General features: G+C 40.7%; 1 protein-coding gene across 1 annotated transcript; it reads left to right on the top strand.

The window, feature by feature from the left end:
- Nucleotides 1–389: 389 nt before the first annotated feature.
- On the top strand, nucleotides 390–17,514 carry pcmtd1 (protein-L-isoaspartate (D-aspartate) O-methyltransferase domain containing 1). The gene is made up of 6 exons (XM_028472361.1): nucleotides 390–608; nucleotides 10,467–10,905; nucleotides 11,985–12,087; nucleotides 12,185–12,356; nucleotides 13,798–13,921; nucleotides 15,848–17,514. The coding sequence occupies exons 2-6, from the start codon at nucleotides 10,599–10,601 to the stop codon at nucleotides 16,234–16,236; spliced, it is 1,095 nt and encodes a 364-aa protein (XP_028328162.1). The 5' UTR covers nucleotides 390–608; nucleotides 10,467–10,598; the 3' UTR covers nucleotides 16,237–17,514.
- The last annotated feature ends 1,411 nt before the right edge of the window (nucleotides 17,515–18,925 follow it).

An 18,925-nucleotide genomic window follows, 5' to 3' on the forward strand; every position in this document is an offset into this window, starting at 1 on the left:
AGTAAATCTTAGATGGAGCTCATTGGTGACTGGATCTTCTCATGGTCCATGAGGCTACCTGGGGTCCGCGGGCACCATGTTGGTGACCACTGGCCTAAAACTATCACTTATCAGATCTGAAAAAAAAGTGATCTTTGATTATTACTGTATGTGTCCGTGGTATTTGTCACAGCTTGTTGCGATGCAGTGATGTATTAGTTTCCTGCCAATGCAGAGCCATGCATCACATATGACAACCTGTAATAACTGTCCTCGTGCAGAAGGAAAACAGATCATAAACACTTGATGATGTTGTCAAGGCCTTCATCCTAAATTCCATCCTCTCAGCAGAGGAAACTCCACACTGTGTTATTATAGATGGATTATTAATTGATGGAAGGGTAAACAAACAAACAAACAGATGTATGTGTGCGTCTTAGTGACGTAGACTGTGACGCAGTAGAACCACGTGATCAGTGTTTACATCCCCAGTCTCCGGCTCCGGTCGCACTCTCCAACCAGCTGCTTAACCACAGCTAACCAACCCACCTCACCAGCTAACGACCAACTAGTCCCCGGGCTTCCACGGCTGCGGGTGTCCGCGCACGCAGCGTGTAGCAGTGGCAGCGGTGAGTGTCGTTGAGTGTCCGTTGTGTGTCGCAGCTGTGTCGGTTGTTGTTGTTGCGTGTCGATGCGGGATAAACCGAGCTAAGCTAAGCTTTGTGATGGCGCACTGAGGCCCGCACCGAGCTACACAACACTCACTACACAACCGCACATTACACAACAGTGCATAACACACCGTCCTTTGTGTGTGTGAGTGTGAGTGTGTGTGTGTGCGTGTGTGTGTGTTACGATGTAATGTTAGACGCATGACGCGGATGCGGTTCACAGGATGCGTGAGTGTGTATGTGTTTGCATTGTTGATGTTGTGTGTCCGCGTGTGCGACCGTGCGTGCTTATGTGGCGTTCACACATGCGTTTTGGTGGTGTTTTGTAGCTGCAGTGTGTATAATGGACTTTGTGTTATTGTGTATTTCCGCTTTTGTTTTTTGTGTGTCTCTACTTGTGTTGTGTAGAAGTTGCCTTGTTTTATAATCTTTGGATTTGACATGTTTTGTGTGTTGGCGTATGCGTGTACCTGTACGTGTCTGTCATTGTTTAATAAAATACAGTGTGTTTTTTGTAATTGCAGCATTGTGTCCGGAAGCGTTGTCTTTTTTTCACGTGTGTGTGTGCGTGTGTCTCCACCGCTGAAGTTTAATGTTGCTGTTGTTATTATTTCTCTCTGACGTCACCACGAATAGACTTCGTTTTTTGTGTAGCAACCGAATCACGTGACCTGGCGCTGCGGTGATTGGCTGCTGCAGTTGTCCGTGGCTACGGGTTTAAAAATGGCAAAAAAAATAAATAAATAAATAAATATATATATATATATATATATATAGTGTTAAAAAACCTAAATAAACCTAAAAATTTATTTAGGTTTTTTCTCAGGCTTCAGGTGTTAAACTGGGAGTCAGGTTGTTATACTTGGTAATGTAGTTACATTTCTCCGGCGCATTCTTGGTTCACGGCACCATCTTGTAGGTCTGCTGATCAAAATAAAATTTGTTTTATTGTTTGTTTTTAACTTTATTAAAACACATGTTAGAAGATAAGCAATATCAATACACAGATAGAATGATGAATGAGGGAGCCAAATAAACAAACAAAACCACAGAACAGATCAACAGGAGCACAGATTAAGAAAAAGAACAGTTTTAGTTAATTAGAAAAGCAAGAACTGAAAAATAATGCACTTTTTTCACATTAGTACATGTCGTTGACTTAAAGGTCCAGTATTGTGCTATTTTTCACTAATCTCCATTTGTTCGAAGAAGTACACCAAAAACATAGTATTTGAGGTTTATTTTCCCAAACTCGCCTGTTTTCCAGAGCTTTAGCCCTCTGAAAAGTTAGTTTAATGAGGCTTCTAAATACAGGCTGTTTTGGGGCCATACATATGCATGAGTGGGCGTGTCTATAAACGCAGACACTCTTGTTATTGTTTTCAGCCAACAAACTGCACATTACAGTAAAACACATGGCTATTTAAGCTGTTATGGTGATTGTGAGTCCGACAAAAGCTGCTTCAGGGTGTGTTTATGACATTAGCAGTGGAATCAGCTGTTTCAAACACTCACCAGAGCTGCTACGTTGCTTTCCTGTCATCCTCTCTACTACTGATTACAGGAATAGTCCACTTAAGATGATAGTCCACTGTTTTGTCCAACCGCTACTTTGCATTGGGTCACAAACACGTCTGATCATCTCAAAAAGGGTACAAGGCAGTATAACGCATACTAAAAATGGAACTGATTGTAACTGCTCCCTGGTGCTGGCTGCCCACTGCTCCTCAGGAAGGGGTTTAATGCAGAGAACATATTGCAGGTATGTAGCTTTACATATATGACAATAATGGCGCGTTCACACCAAACGCGTCCAAAGCGTCAACAGCGTCAGGTTTACATAGACAGTATATGGTGGATGCGCTTCTAGGAGCATTGAGAGGTCCCGCTGCGCGTCCCGTGCCTCCTGTGCGGTGCATTGTGAAGCCTTATGTACGGCAGATGCCACGCATTTTGAGATTTCAAGCTTTTGACGTGCGTCCGGCACCTCCAACGCGGCCGGCCGGCGAGAGTTGGTATTGTTGAACTTTTGGGGCATATCACGGCGTGTTGACCAAATAGGAGCTTTCCCCAACCATAACATATTCAGAATAATGAAAAAAAACCACTAACCAGATACAGATGAACAGGCGCTCTTCTGCTGGAATAGAGTGCCTGTAGTTAGTGTCGTAATAGGAGATGCGAGCACTGGTGCGGGACGGAAGTAGCGCTGGTGAATCTAGAAACGAGAGTCGGAAGTGTTCAACAAGGAACTCCAAACTTTATTCTGCATTCAACCACACTTCTCTATAGCCCTCTGACATCACAGTGTACACACTGAGTCACACCAAAATATATCCGACCAGAAACACCGCCTTCTCAACACAATGTTCCCCATCACTGTACAGTCACTGGGTGGATTATGAATGTAACTGATCGCCACAATATCACCCATTGTGTGAACACCACCGGCAACAGAGAAGCCCCTCCCCTCAACGTGCTCTCTTCCCAACTTGTTTGGATGCTCGTCCAGAGCGTCTTCGACGCTGGTGACAAGCATCTGATTCAATGAGAACAAGCATCCAACTAGGGGCATGAGGCACGATATTGACACCTGAAAAGCGTTTGGTGTGAACGCTGCATTAAGTATAATTGATATTCTATATTAAACCGCCGTGTTTGTTTTAGCTGTGAGATCGTTTGAGAGGGAGGAGCTCACATTCTTATAGCGTAGGAGGAGACAGGATTGTTAGTAGGAGGAGTTTCCGCTACGTGACGTCAAGTGGTGAGAAAAATCCAACTCGCCCTGATTGGAGCTGACTTTTTACAAAATGTGGAATAACAATGGAGGGAGGAACCAGAACTTTTTAAAATTTCACCCTCTGAATCAGGCTAAAGGGATGCATATCACTGTAGCAAAACCATTATAAAGGGATTTTTTTCATAATACCGCCCCTTTAAAGGATGAGTTGAATGTTACATGAAATGTCATGGAAAAAAATGTCAAATTTCTATGATTAGTACCAAATAATCCATATAGGCACATTTGATATGCACTATACTAACTATATACATATATAGTCTGTGCAGCAGCTGTTTCATATTCCTTCCAAACACTGTTTGTTTAGGTGGAGGATAAGGAAACTTTTTTGTGGTATTTTCTGTGAGGTATGGCCTGGAATCATGATAATCGCCCTGATGCTACCGGTCATTCCAGGTCTCCAGCCTCTGCAGCATCAGCCTGCTGTACTCTCTCTGCAGCTAAACATAGCCGTGTATTTGCTGTCGCCACACTGTTGTGTAACTCTTTCATGGGCACAGACACACACAGGGAAAAGATCTCGAGTCTAGTTATCTGCAAAAATGCGAGAACACTCTTAAAGTCTTTTGTTCATGGCACATTTACCGGGACAAAAAAAGAAGCAAGAATAGGAAGCAGTACAAACTGTACGATCCGAATAAGTCCAACACTGTGTAGTTGTTGCTGTGTGTTTTTCTGTTGTTGTCACTGTAACTTGATTAGGTCTTCCTCTGACCGAGGAACTGATCTGTTTAGTGACATTTATTACAAAGGGGTGTTTCAGCCTTTTGTTCTCCTCTTCAAAAGCAGCAACATTATGCTGAACCTGCTCTTCGGGTTCCTGGTGACAAGGTGCAAAAAATGAATTGCAGTCGCGGCTCGACTGGTGTTGTCAACACCTCAATTTGGCTTTTCTTTCCTTTCTTTGCAGCAGGCTCTGTGAGCCCAATCATTCATCTTTTATCTAACAACCATATTTCCACTCTATATGTTGCGCCAGTATATATATATATATCAATTGCTTTCTGCCCATTTCACCATTTTGGTGTAAAAATCCCCAGTGAAGTTGCTCCAGGCTAGAAGTTGCATCCTTGGGCTGCTTTGATTTGGCTCGTTTTGCACTCAAGCATACGTCTTTACTTATGGGCTCGGCTTTGATTCTAGAACATATTTTACTAGATCAGAGGTCTGCAACCTGTGGCTCTGGAGCCTCATGTGGCTTCCTATAGCTTTAAATTAAAATAACCAATTGGTATTTCTTACAGAGGGTATTGATGATTAATGACATCAACTTCAAATAACATTATGACAAAACAACTTGTTAACCTAAAAATAAATCACATTGTGCATAACTGCAACCTCTACATCACTAGGGCCCTATAAAATCTGTCTTATTTTTTCCCAAATTCCGTGTTTTCCACTTACATTTTTTTAATTCCTTTTTTTTTTAGAAATATTTAGCTTTTTTTTTAAGGAAAATAGTAGTTTATAACTCCTGTGAGGAAACAAAAACAAATACTAATGATTTACAGGCACAGCAAAGTTAAACGGGCACTGGTGGCTCTGTATTTAGGAGTCAGTGATGATTTGCGTTGTTTTCAGATGGTGTTTGTGGTGATTTAGGCAGAGTTTAATGCAGCTAGGACAGGGCAGTACACCTAATAAGCGGTCCCCGTTTCATGCCGATTCTGTCTATTTGCTCGTTTAACCATTTTCATTGGTCGATTCCATGATTCCGTCCGCGATTCCGTTAACACGGATTTTATAGGGCCCTACATCACCTCCTGCAACCTCTATAGACCATCAACTTTCCTGCACCTGTGGCTAAGCTCAAGTTTTAAATCCCTGGTAAAATAACTGAACAAACAAAAACACTATTCTGGAAGAAAATTGAGTTTATATTTGTGTGGGGAAATATTTATTTAGCTGCCAAAATGTCTGTTAAATATGCATGCTTAATATGAAGCAAGAAATTACCAATTAGCATATGTTGACTGACATGATCGAAAAAAAATTCAAGTTATTTTTTGTACCCCATCAAATAAAAGTAAAATCATCGATATTATTTTAACTGTATAGAATTTTATACACTGTATTGTCTTCATTAAGAAGGTGGTACAGTATTTTTTTTAGCTCCATAAGGACTTTAATCCAGGTGAGATTAAGCAAAATAGCTCCTTTGAGAGTAAAGGTTGCAGACCCCTGCACTAGATAAACAGAGGTTCACTGTACTCTACTACAAACGCTTTGCTCCTCCTCACTGCTCCACATCTGCATATCAGTCCATTTACAGTGCCTTGTGCTCATTGTTTACTGTAAATCAGGTGGCTCTGCTCCAACATAAATTCATGCCAGTTTTTACAATCATAGCTACAATATATGTTATATATTTGTGTTTTATACATACCTTAAATGCAGGGCCTGATTTGTTGCATAATCTGAAAAACAGACGGAAATTCTTTAACTTAACTTCCTGAAATGAAAATCGCTTTATAACACAGGATATACTGTACCTTCACCTACATGTTTTTGTAATTGTTCTGCCTCGTAAAAAGGTGGATGATAAACAGAGCGACATGTCAAATCTTGTACAAAATGTTGTTCCAGGAAATCTTGCAAAGCATTTTGGTCGTGATCTATCTTGCAAGATTTGTGCTTCTTGCAATTTGGATGCATAAAAAAAGATAACATTATTTCTTGTTTTTCATTTTTGGAAGGATTTCCGCACATTTGGTTAATCAGTAATTACATCAATGAAATGAAAAAGGATTAATCAGAACCAAGACAGATATGGAATTGCTACCCTAAAATGGGATTCGGGAAAAAATGGAACAAAAATGAGAGGCTTTATAAATTAAAATCTAGCTTCCCTTTGCAATATTTTCCAGATATGTTTTCCTCAAGCTCACTTTCTATTCTCTTGTACCATGGATATCTAGCCATGTCAAGACTCAATATGCATCTTAGCGTTACTGCTTTTTTTTTTAATGTTTTTAAATGCACACAAAGCTTCAGAAACAGCTTTGTGAGAAGCCACTATGCATTCACATCGACGGGCAGTTCACATGGTTACACTCTAGATGTTGCTGAACATCTACAGATACTGTATGTCTCTCTGGATTCCAAATCACATCCTTAATTATAAATGTAAAAAGTAGCGATTTATACTTATACACTTAGAAACATGGTACAACCTTGATGTCGAAACACCCGATTCACTCCTACTGCCACTAGGACAGCTACATTTATAGGCCGGGCTACCGGACTCAAAACGCCACTCACTTTGTTCTTGTTGTTGTTGTTCGTCTTCTTGTTGTGTACACTAGTTAAATTTACTAGTCCTCTGTTATTCGTGAACGGATTGGAGTGAAATTTGGTAGGTATAATCTATGGATGTGTACGCATCGACGCTCGGAGCCCGATTCTCGATTTGGGGCCCAGGGGGAAAAGAAAAAAAAACAAAAGTTGATTTCTCATTTATTTGCGAGTCAAATATTACAACGATCGGTGGTACTGAATCATTGGCACATACCAATATATAAATGGGTACCATTACCCCTTACATGTCACGGGGGCGCCAGGGGGCCCCATTTTTCAAAAGACTATTTCTCCGATAGTTCTTGTTAGATCGGTATGCAGTTTGGTGTGAATAGAGGGTTTTTACGGTGCGTCATTAACCCAGAAGTCGCCATTTTGGAGATAAAGCAGCAGGTCTACAAACAGGACTCAGACAAAAGGGCCCCCGGTAGACGCATTTTTCAAATGACTATTCCTCCCTTAATGCTCGTTGAATCGGGCTGTAATTTGACATGGATATTCTATGAGTGGATGTCAAGAGCCTCTCTGAGACCTTTTTTACTCGGTGGAGCCGAGTCATTTGACTGAATTCTCGGAATCGGCCCGGCCGTAGTTCATCCAAACTTGTTACCTCTGCCAAGGAGGTAGTGTCTAGCATTCATTCAATCATTCATTCATTTTCAGACCCACTTATTCCTGTTCAGGGTCACGGGGGTCTGCTGGTGCCAATCTCAGGCTCTCATGAGTGTCTAACAGTCTAATTCAAAAATTGATGGATGGATTCTGATTATATTTTGAGGAAATACACAAAATAGGATAAGGAACAAGTGATTAGATTTTTGGATGATCCGTATCACATAGGGATGCACTGAAATGATAATTCTTGGGCGAAACCGAAAATTAGACAACCAAGGCCGAAAAGCAAAACACCGAAATAAATGATTACGCAAATTATTTGTATAGCATTTATGGGTATAAATGTGTACTAATCTCACTAAAATTATAACATTGCAATTGTTTAAATTAATATTAATGCTTCAAAAAATAAATCAATTAAAATATGAAAATATTTATTTAGCATTGTCATTCCAACAATGCACAATGTAAAATGAAATAAAAAACATAAAATCCTTAACTTGACCCCACTCATACATTACATAATAATGTACAAGCTTATAACTGACTGGGCTGCTGTTCTCTTATTGAAACACAAAATCCATTTAGGGTGAGAGGTGTGTGCGCTCTCTGAGTGTTTTCTAGCTTGGTTATTTTACATGCCGAATTCTTTAATACTAACTGAATTTTTTGTATTTTCTTAATGAAAAACGACAACAGGAGAAGAATAGGTTTCCGTCTGTAATGAAGGCGATGACAAATAATTCCAAAAGGAAAGCAGCCATAATAGAAAAAGGTGATGTTTGAGTTTAGGATGGTTATTTTTGTGTGTACATTCTCATGATCTGTAGCTCTGAGTGTTTGTTTAGCCTCAGAAAAACAGCAGTGTGTGCGCTTTCCAGTTGTATAACCGTGTTGTGAGTTAATGCTACCTTAGCAGGTGTGTGTTTGTATGAAGTCAGCAGGCCTGAGGAAGTGTTGGCAGTGCCCTTAGAGAGAGACGTGTTTTATTAATTGTGAGGTGACGTGCAATGCTCTTGTGGGATTCTGCTGAAGTGTGTGCATGTGCGTGGTTCAGTTGCAGCCTGGGGTTCACGTGTGGTTACAGTGCTACAGACGGTCTCTCTAACCGGGTCACCGCGGCTCTCCTGACCTCAGACGACTCCAGTGCGCTCTAATTCACAGCTAAAGATGAGCTGGGGGGTGTGTGTACACACGGAGTGCCTTTTCTTAGAGTGTGTGAGCATGAGCTCATGAACTCATTTCATCCTCTCGCCGTCTTTGAGATGAGTACACACACACGCACACAGGCACGCAGTAAAGATGAGAACTGAAAGTGAAAAGTTCCTCCACATCTTTTGCTGTTATTTTCTGACGGTCTGTGCAGCATCTGTTTCGTATTTCTTCCAAACGCTCTTGTGTTGATGGCATCTTTCCTGGTGAGGGATTGTTTTTCCACATGGTATAAATTTTAGAGCTGAGCGATATTGACCAAAAATCATATCTTGATCATTTATTTTTGCAGAAAATTAATTCTGGGTGCCACACAGGCTCTTGTATTAACAGTAGCTGTACAATATCACAATGTGACCCACTTTAGTCTGTGTCTCTCTAAGGGACAGCACGTGTGAGTGAGTTGTGTGGCATTGATTGTTTTGAGGCTGGAGCCTGGACAGACTTCAGATATACAGCAGCAGTTGAACACACTTTTCCTTTTGTAGCTCATGCTGCTGTTGGAGATGCTGGAGGAGATTAGAGGTGTTCCAACCTTTAAGAGGAACTGGTTATCAGCATCCTTCACACTGACAAACTTTCAATTAATGTCCATCGCCAACAACAAAAAACAAAACAAAAGGATGACATAAATATAAATACGCAAAACCACTCCAAAAACTCTCAAAATGAACAAACATAGGCAAGGCAAGGCAAATGTATTTGTATAGTGCATTTCATACACAAGGCAACTCAATGTGCTTTACATGATCAAAAAGTGCAAAACATTCAACAGCTTAAAATCAATAAGACTGGGAGCCAGTGTGAAGCTTTTAAAACTGTAGTAATATGTTCTGACCTCTTTGTTCTGGTTAAGACCCGAGCTGCAGCGTTCTGAACCAGCTGTAGCTGTTTGATGCTCTTTTAGGGGATTCCTGTCAGAAGACCATTACAATAGTCCAGTCTACTGGATATAAAAGCATGGACCAGTTTCTCTTGATCTTTGAGTCATTAAACCTTTCACTCTGGAGATGTTCTTTAGGTGGTAGAAGCTGTTTTTGTGATAGATTTGATCTGACTCCTGAATGTAAGATCTGAGTTAATCAGAACACCAAGGTTTTTGACTTGGTCTTTAGCTTTTAAAGATCGAGACTCAAGATACTTGCTGATAGCAGTCCTATTTTCCTTGTTACCAAAGACAATCACCTCCATCTTGTCATGGTTTAGTTGAAGAAAGTTTTCACTCATCCAGCAGTTCACTTTTTCTAAGCAGTCACACAACACCTCTATGGGACCATAGTCATCTGGGTTCAGTGATAGATATAGTTGTGTGTCATCTGCGTAGCTCTGATAATCAACCTTAAAGTTCTGTCAAATTTGTCCTCAAGGAAGCATATAAAGGCTAAACAAGGGGTCCAAGAACAGAGCCCTGAGGAACCCCACAGGACATTGGTATTTTGTCAGATTCAAAGTTCCCAATGCTTACAAAATATACTCACAACAATGACAACAGGAGGACAAAATGACTCCAAAAACACCACAACAAAAACACAAAAATGGCATCAAAAATACATGAAACAACTGCAAAAACACACAAAATGCCTTTTTCTGCTGCACATTGGATGCAAACGGACACTGTGTAAAGCCGTGAGAGAGGGCGGAGCAGAGAGGGGTTTGTATGAGAGAAGTTAGGGAGGAAATGACATTTCTACATATATAGAACCAGACTCTTTCTATATCTTGTATGTTCCAGTTTGCTTCATGCAATGCTGATTTAATGTACAGATAACTACTTGCAGGGTTTCTAAGGAGCATTTTATTTATCAGCCTCATGACTCAAATTGATTTAAGTTTGTGAGTCTGAACCAGGGATGCCCTCCTCATTTCATCCAAGTCTCTTTATTGTTCCTCAGGTCTTCTGCTGATTCAGAATGAGCGCCGTCTGACGTGATACATCCAGGGTTCCTCTCCTCACACGGTGAGGAAGAGTCCTTCTTCCTGAGCAGCTTTCACTACTTCCTGTGTCTCCCTGTCGCATCGCTGCCATGGGTGGAGCCGTGAGCGCCGGCGAGGACAATGACGACCTAATTGATAACCTGAAGGAGGCACAATACATCCGCACAGAGAAGGTGGAGCAGGCCTTCCGTGCCATCGACCGAGGGGATTACTACCTGGACGGGTACCGCGACGGTGCCTATAAAGATCTGGCGTGGAAGCATGGGAACATCCACCTGTCGGCGCCGTGTATCTACTCCGAGGTAATGGAGGCGCTGAAGCTGCAGCCAGGCCTGTCCTTCCTCAACCTGGGCAGCGGCACAGGATACCTGAGCACCATGGTCGGCCTCATCATTGGTGAGTCCCCATACCCAATAAAACAGCAGCATGAAGGACAGATAGATAACCTACACTTGTATAACTGTAGTGCTCAGCATTGCCGGGTGCTGTTGATCAGCCCGGTGCTTGTAAAAACTCATCGTGTATCATTGAATCCTGAAACAACAACAACCTTCCTTCATTAATGTCAGATTTGCTATAATCCTTGCATAAACCAGTATAATAATGAATGTGATATTTAAAGACTGAGAAAGATCTTTCACTTTAAAGTAATTGTGTGTAAATTTTGTGGTACTCGAGCAACGGAATTCACACTTTTTTGGCAAAATTTCACAAAGTGAGCCTAAAAAAAAGCTGAGTGTAACTTGATGGCGGTCAGTTGGTCCGAGTCAATACGCAATGGCAGGACCTGCTATGCTCTCTTTGTCACTAAGGGGTTTTGTTGTTGCTCAAACACTGCTATTATTATTGGTAGTTTTCTGTGGAAACTGAATGAGCATGTTGGTGTTTCAGTGAAACTGGTGTCCATTTTAACTAAGGACGGACTTCTGCACACAACCAGCTAATGTTCAGACTCAGTCACTAGTTAACATGATGCACCTGTAGATTTCAACATCTACTGAGTAACTCATTATAGTAATATACCACACAGTGGGTCAAGGAATGAACCGAGTGCTACTTTGTGAACTACTATATGGAATATTTTTTAGCACACTAGACAATACTAAGTGGTATCAGGCACCAGTTAAATTGCAACATCTGAAAAACAACATTAGGTTTTCTAAGAACAAAGTTTTGGAGGGTTTACCAAACTAGTCAGTACTCAAGGGCTCGAGTGTGGTTCTGCTAACTCTGTCACTGAAGGGGCGGGGCTTCACCTGTATCGATGTAAGATCTCTGACATGCACCTAAAACATTGGTCTCCTCTTTTCACGCTGAGGTTTCTCAGGACATGTCCGTCACTGTGTTTCCAGGGCGACACAGTGATTGTATGAGTTTCTCTGTGACGTAGCCTAGAAAGAGGAGCTAGAAAGCCTCATATGGCTCGAGAGTCTTACAAAGAGTGATGGTTGAAATCCCTCTGTCTCCTCCCTCAGGGCCGTTTGGTGTGAATCACGGCGTGGAGCTGCATAAGGACGTGGTGGAATATGCTCGAGAGAAGCTGGACGAGTTCATCAAGACGAGTGACAGCTTTGACAGGTCGGAAGAAACAACTTTGACCTCTGCTACATCTCTCTGAGCTCTGGTTCCTTGTGTAGTCCACTGACATCTGGCTAGCTGTTGTGTCTGTTGTCAGGTTTGAGTTCTGCGAGCCAGTCTTTGTGGTGGGAAACTGTCTAGAGATTTCCACCGACAGCCACCAGTACGACCGTGTGTACTGTGGTGCTGGTGTGCAGAAGGAACAGGAGGACTACATGAAGGTGCTGCTGAAGGTTGGAGGCATCCTGGTGATGCCCGTCGAGGATCAGGTGAGGGACGCAGACTTCGTTAAAGTGAAACTGTGAATTGATCGTTAAAATCACTCAATACCAGTTTTCCTTTGCACTTGTGTGGTTTAGGGTAAGGTTTAGGGTAAGGTTTAGTCTTAGTTACGTGACCTAAACTGGCCAATGAGGGGCGCTGCGTACGGATAGAATGTCGGTATATTGATACGGCATCCGTACGGATCGCCACTGCCTTTAAAATATGACAGGGAGCGATTTCCACACTGCAGTTGCACAATCTCGGGCGATTCCCGACATTTGACAAAAGAGGAGAGGAAGTGAAGGAATCTGGGAGATCAACCTACCTTTTCGAGTCGTGACCCCATTTTTGTGTTACAAATACAGGGTAACCAGGATTAGAGAAATATTTGAGAAAGTTAAAGTAGAGAATACTTTTGTTTGAGATAGTGTTTGTGGTTAAGAATAATAAGAATAATTATATAATAAAAAAAAAGAATAATATAAATTTAATGAGTCATTTTTTATTTTTATCAATTACTAGACATTTTAGGTGACCCCACATAGGGTCACGACCCCAAGTTTGAAAAAACACTGATTTGGCATGCCTGATGTGTTCCTTAGTCACTCAGCAGAGAGAGACTCTGCGGTGATGCTGCGAGTCAGATTAACCCCAGAGATGAGATGTTTCATGGGTCAAAGTATGAACGACTGAAAAAGGCTGACAGCGGCCAATCACAGAGGAGTAAAGTCATCACATCTTAGTTCCTCTAACTATGTTTCTTTACTGGTTTTGCTTCAGGACCCTTGAAGATGGTAGGGCTGCTAGTAGGGCTGGGCAATATATCAACATTCAAGATATATAGAGTTTAATATTTTGGTGATAAAGAAAATTGCAATATCACCTATAATTATATATTTTTATTTCATAGCTTATTTTGTTTTAATTGTATTGTTTTAAGAGGTGCTGCTTTCCCTACTTCTCATAACAGCATGAAAAGGACAGTTAGATGGATTACTGAGCGTGTCCTAACCCAGACCTTTCCGTGAACAAGCCACAATACAAAACTCACTCACACGTGCTGTCCCTTTGAGGAGAAAAAGCCAAAAGTGGCACATATTGTGCAGCTGTTAATCCATATTTAACCCTGGTATAGTTTTTTTTCAGTTTAAAATATCGAGATTTATATCGTATATCACCATTTTGAGAAAAAATATTGAGATATGAGTTTTATTCCATATCACCCAGCCCTAGCTGCTAGGGTCCTGTGCTCAATGCTGTTGTTGCTGGCAGGGATGGCAAGAAAGCTGCGCGCAAGGACACTATGTGACTGAGCCCAACCCGAACCCGACCAGCAGTTTTAAATATCTGTCTGGACCCAACCTGACTTGTCTGGCTTTGGCCAGTTATCCATCCTCTAATGTGCACACACTGATGTATGTGTTGATGTGGTGTGTCTCTGTGCAGCTCACACAGATCACCAGGACTGGACAGTCCACCTGGGAGAGTAAGAACATCCTGGCCGTGTCCTTTGCACCGCTGGCCCAACAGAACCGAGGCGATGGAGAGAAGCCCGACATCGTCTACCTGCGTAAATCACGCACACACACGGACGCACATACACACACACGCACGCACAGAGGTGTGTGTGTGTGTGTGTTTAAGGCAAAGGTGTCCAAACATTCCATGTAGATGTAGGGAGTGATAGTTTACTTGAGATGTTATCAACCCAGAAATAATTCATGGAATCAAATATTAGCTTCTGATAAGGCTAAAGTTTTTGTTACTTAAAGGACGTGGCCTGAACGTTTGAGTTTTTAGTTCAGTCTCCCTCTCTGTCATTTTCATGCTGTTGGTCTTGGCCCAGTTTTTTTTTACTAAATTAGCTTTGTTTGTTTGATAACCTGCCTTGGTCCGAGCAGCCTTGTGTTAGAACCAGGAATAGCAGGACCAATATACAGTAAGTTTTAAATTTGGTGTTAGATTTTTTTAATCTCCTCTCTGGGCCAATGAAAACTGGAGGGCCCGCAGACCGTAATTTGGACTTGAGGTGTTTATTAGCGGTTGACCGATATGGGATTATCAAAGGCCGACATAGATAACGATTTTCAGCCGATGGCCGATATCTAAAGCCGATTTTGGAAGCAGTTATTTGAGGCTGATGTACTTTTTTTTAAAGCACATTGATTATGAAAGACAATTGAAACACTCATGATATCAATGTGTATAATAGAAATTAAATTAAATACACCAATAGAACTCTTTACGTTTATTGAACTTTAAATATACTCGTAGACAACCAAGTAAAACAAAAAGTACAGGACGGGTAAGTAGCAGTAAAGCACGACAACAACATACAATGTGCAAGTAGTGGGTTTAAACCATTTCAAGTATCTAATAATTAAGTTCACAAGGATATAATAGGATAAGGATATTTGATTGGGCACTATTAGATGATATCCTTATCCTATTATATCAGCTTTTTATTTCTAAGCCTATTGGCTTCTACCTCTCCCATGCACATGCTATTATTATTATTACTTTTTGTTGTTGTGTGTTCATACCTCTGAACTGATGTTTTTTATGTTCTTTCTTTTTTCCTCTAAAGTGCTAAATAAAAATCGGCCAATGGCCGATCTTGAAAAAAGCCCAAATATTAGCCTGATATATCGGTCGACCTCTAGTGTTTATGTACTGGCACATTGTTACTTATTGGACTCAATACAAACATAACATGATATAAATTGTTGTGTAGTACAGAAATTTGGTCAAAAAGACAGCTAAAAAATATGTGTACCCTTTGTTCTTTGGTTATTCCATTTTAAAAACAAGTCAAATTAACAAATACACAGTGGTTATTTTGTTTTACTGATTTAAAAACTGTAACAGAAATACAGAAAAACCAAAATCCAGATAAGCAGCATTTTTCTATTTTTTGTTTTTTTTTTGTTTTTTAAACTTGTTCTGTTTGTGAGATATTTGGATATTTACGGGAAAATAAATTCAATTCTAATAGTGCAAGATCTAATCTATTCCTTTTTAAGTTCATACATGTATACTGTATGCAAGGGAACTGTGGCAAGATTTATTAAGAAAGTAACTAGTAACTTTTACATTGAGTGCTATTTAATTGATATACTTTTTACTTTTACTATTTTACTATGACCTACTTGTACTTGATTACAATTTCAATCAAGTAAAAGTACTTCTACTTGAGTAGAATATGTCAGTACTCTTTACACCTCTGATGTTTTCCAGACTATAAGTTGCACTGGTTTGTTGGTTAGTTTCCATGAAATGTACTATTTTCCTGTAAAAATGAATACTTTATGCCAGTTACCCTATTATTATCAAAAATCCATATATAAAAATGACTTGCAGTTAACATTTTTAATCACTAGGTTGTGTGTCAACACAAAGGCTGTATAGGTCCCATCCTGAAAAAATAGCTACCCATACCCCTAGAAATAGGGTACATGTCATGTTCATTCTGCTGATTCCTCGTGTGTGTTTCTAGCCCCGGTGACGGTGCGCAGCCTCCAGGATCTTTCTCGGATCTACATCCGCCGCACGCTCAGCAGTCTGGCAGGAGAAGACGGCCTGGGGAGGAGCTCCGTACAACGGGTGCTCCAGAAACGCAAACGCAGGCGCTGCCGGCGGCGCCGCATCAACACCTACGTGTTTGTGGGGAACCAGCTGATCCCTCAGACAGTGGAGAGCGAGGAGGAGGAGCATGGAGAAGAGGAGCTGAAGCAGCAGCAGCAGGAGGAGGAGGAGGAGGAGGAGGAGAGGGACATTGGAGACATTGAGATCCTCAAACAAGTGAACCTTCTCAGAGACCAGATCATGAGCCTGCCACTGCCTGAGTCCCTCAAAGCCTACCTGCTGTACTACAGGGAGAAGTGACGGGCGGGGGCGGAGCCTGGGTGTACGTTTTGCGCACACTCTTTGTTTGACTTTAGCACACAGGACTTCTGCTGAGATGCAGATTATTAGTGTTTGAAACCTTTCCCTGTTTGTGACGCTTGGAGCTGCAGGATCAGACTGGTAGACGGCTGGTTCAACCAATCACAGGCCAGCGTGGCATTTAAAATTCACCCGAACATTTGAGGACAGTCACATGACCCCACCTTCACCTCAATAACTAATAAAATGCAGTCACATGACTTGTCCACCACCACAGTCACATGACCTCACTGCACTTACTTGGCCTTACCGTCCCTACAGTAACTAATCACGTGACTTCCCATTCACTGTCACCACAGTCACATGATTTGGCCTTCCCCATAATCCCTTGTCATGTGACCACAGGCCGTCCCACAGCTTTGTGGTTCTCTGAACATTATAAAATAATCAAATGATTAAAGATATTTTGAAATCAGACAGGAAGTGATGCTCCATTATTAACCAACCGATGGCAGTGAAAAAAAGAGACTTCCTGTTGGTTTGGAACTACTCTCTGATCTGTGAGTGAGTGTGATGTCAGTCTGGTTCCTGCAGCTCTACAAGCTCACCTGGACTTTTTCTGCACCTTGTCTTCAGGCTTTAGTTCCTGTATGTGATTGACAGGCACTGACTCCTCCCACTCAGACTGCAGCTGTGGGGTTTTTCTACCTTTGGTGTGACTTTTATTCGGGACTGCTCCTCTGCTGTGTGGAGGTTTGTGGGCCTTTCTGAGTCGCTGACGATTGAAGACACTTGACCGACCCGATCTCTTTTACAATCGTCGATGCAGAATCACAATCTTTGAGGATTTAAACTCCTTTTTATACGGTGGATGGGAAACAGCTCCTTAACGCTCAAACATTAAGTGAAATCAGTGTAAGATCTGCTTTAACTCTCCTGCTGTGTTCAGGGTTAGACTCAATGTTTGCCTTTCACCCTCATGTTGTGTTCAAAAGTTTTCTAAAACGTGTGTAGATGATTTACTAACGCTGAGCTAAGCATTTAATACTTTGTGCACAACGAGGATTTTAACACACAAAGTCTACAAACTTGTGTTATTTTGTGTTTTATTCAAGGTTTGTACACTTTTAATGTGATTTCTGTCAATAACGACGACAATTAGTGAAAAAAAGATTGAGCTACATTTGTCCGATATGTGTTTGTTGTCAGTTCTTCTTTAGTATTGATCTTGCAATAGTGTGAACTAATAAATCTCCTGACACAACAGGTGTAAAAATGTTCATGTTTCCAATTCAAATCTCCTTAAATATGTGTTGACCCTGATAAAGTCTTGCAGTAATGTATATTCTTATACTCCAAATCAAGATGTGCACGATCAGATGATCTATATATGATGATTCCTGCATCATTTTTAACAAAACCAAACACAACATGAGGGTTATACCCATTCAAACTAAACTACACACAAAAATTAAATAATGAGCATCTATGACATCAATGAGAAAAGAAATGCACAAATATTTTACCTCCTTTGAGTTGATAACCGCTGCAGATATCACTCACACCTTGAGAGCTCCACAATGGTCAGTTACCAGCTTGTGTGTGTAAACGAACAGGAGCACGATCACATCCATCACAATAAGAAGCATTTGGTCACATTGAACAATAGGACAGACTTGTAGCATGGCTGGAAATCACAGACAAGTGTCTCATATGTTTATAGACATAATATTAGTGACATATGTTTAATAATGTGGAAGAAAAACATCAAGAGGAGTGATGTTCACCGTGTAAAGGTGAATAGATGAAATAAAAAAATAATGTCAAGACTTCAGACTGTTGTAATATATAATATTAAATAGGATGTATAATAATTAAAGATTAATATTCCTCCTAAGAGCCAGCCTCTTCGTTCTCGTTCACTGTAGAGGACGCTTGCTTTTGGTCTGTATCTTCGAGCTCATGAGATGAGATAAGATTAAGAATACAGCAAAATATCCTCGTTGGGAAAAGAGTCAAATAATGTTATTGAGTAGTTGTTTTTTGATCAATATTAATCATATTTGTTTCAATTATGAACAAATCATGTCTTACAATCTAGTGTTAAACTGAAGTAAACTTTTTAACTAAGATTAAACCCATTTTATAAATGTCTATAATAATGCACATGATAATGATATTATTTTTAAGAGTGCTAGTCCTTCACTGTTAGTATACATTCAAGACTTTGTTTTTTTGTTGGGTATTTGTAATGGTTAACTACAGAACTCCTCTCTCTACTGGTTAGGGGTTGGTCCTCTATGGCCAGAGCAACAGAACACTGATAACGTAGACTCAGGGTCTCTGCACAGAGACTCCAGCATGTTTTTACTACCACTATCAGCAATACTTAAGCAGAGAGGAGACCAAACAGCAGCAAATTCATGGCATCTCACGTTCCTATCTGGAATAATACATCAATGTGTTTGCATCTGACCAACAACTCAACATCTTGCCTCAATCTCCGCTCATTCATCCAAAACCGCCTTTACAGTAGTAAAGACTTAATGTATTTTATATATTTTTTTAAATGTTACTTTGACAAAAAAAAGAAATGCTATTTATTTCACTATTGCTGGAGACCGCATTGAAAGGTCGCTATTATGTTTTAGTGAAACTCTTCAGTTGTCCATTGTGGGAAACATGCCAT

This window comes from Gouania willdenowi, chromosome 17 (genome assembly GCF_900634775.1).
Source record: "Gouania willdenowi chromosome 17, fGouWil2.1, whole genome shotgun sequence".
NCBI classification, from domain to species: Eukaryota; Metazoa; Chordata; class Actinopteri; order Blenniiformes; family Gobiesocidae; genus Gouania; species Gouania willdenowi.

Coding starts and splice junctions, on each gene's coding strand:
- pcmtd1 (XM_028472361.1), top strand. CDS start 10,599: ATGGGTGGAGCCGTGAGCGCCGGCGAGGACAATGACGACCTAATTGAT. Junction 10,906..11,984: donor CATGGTCGGCCTCATCATTG/GTGAGTCCCCAT, acceptor CTCCTCCCTCAG/GGCCGTTTGGTGTGAATCAC. Junction 12,088..12,184: donor ACGAGTGACAGCTTTGACAG/GTCGGAAGAAAC, acceptor GTCTGTTGTCAG/GTTTGAGTTCTGCGAGCCAG.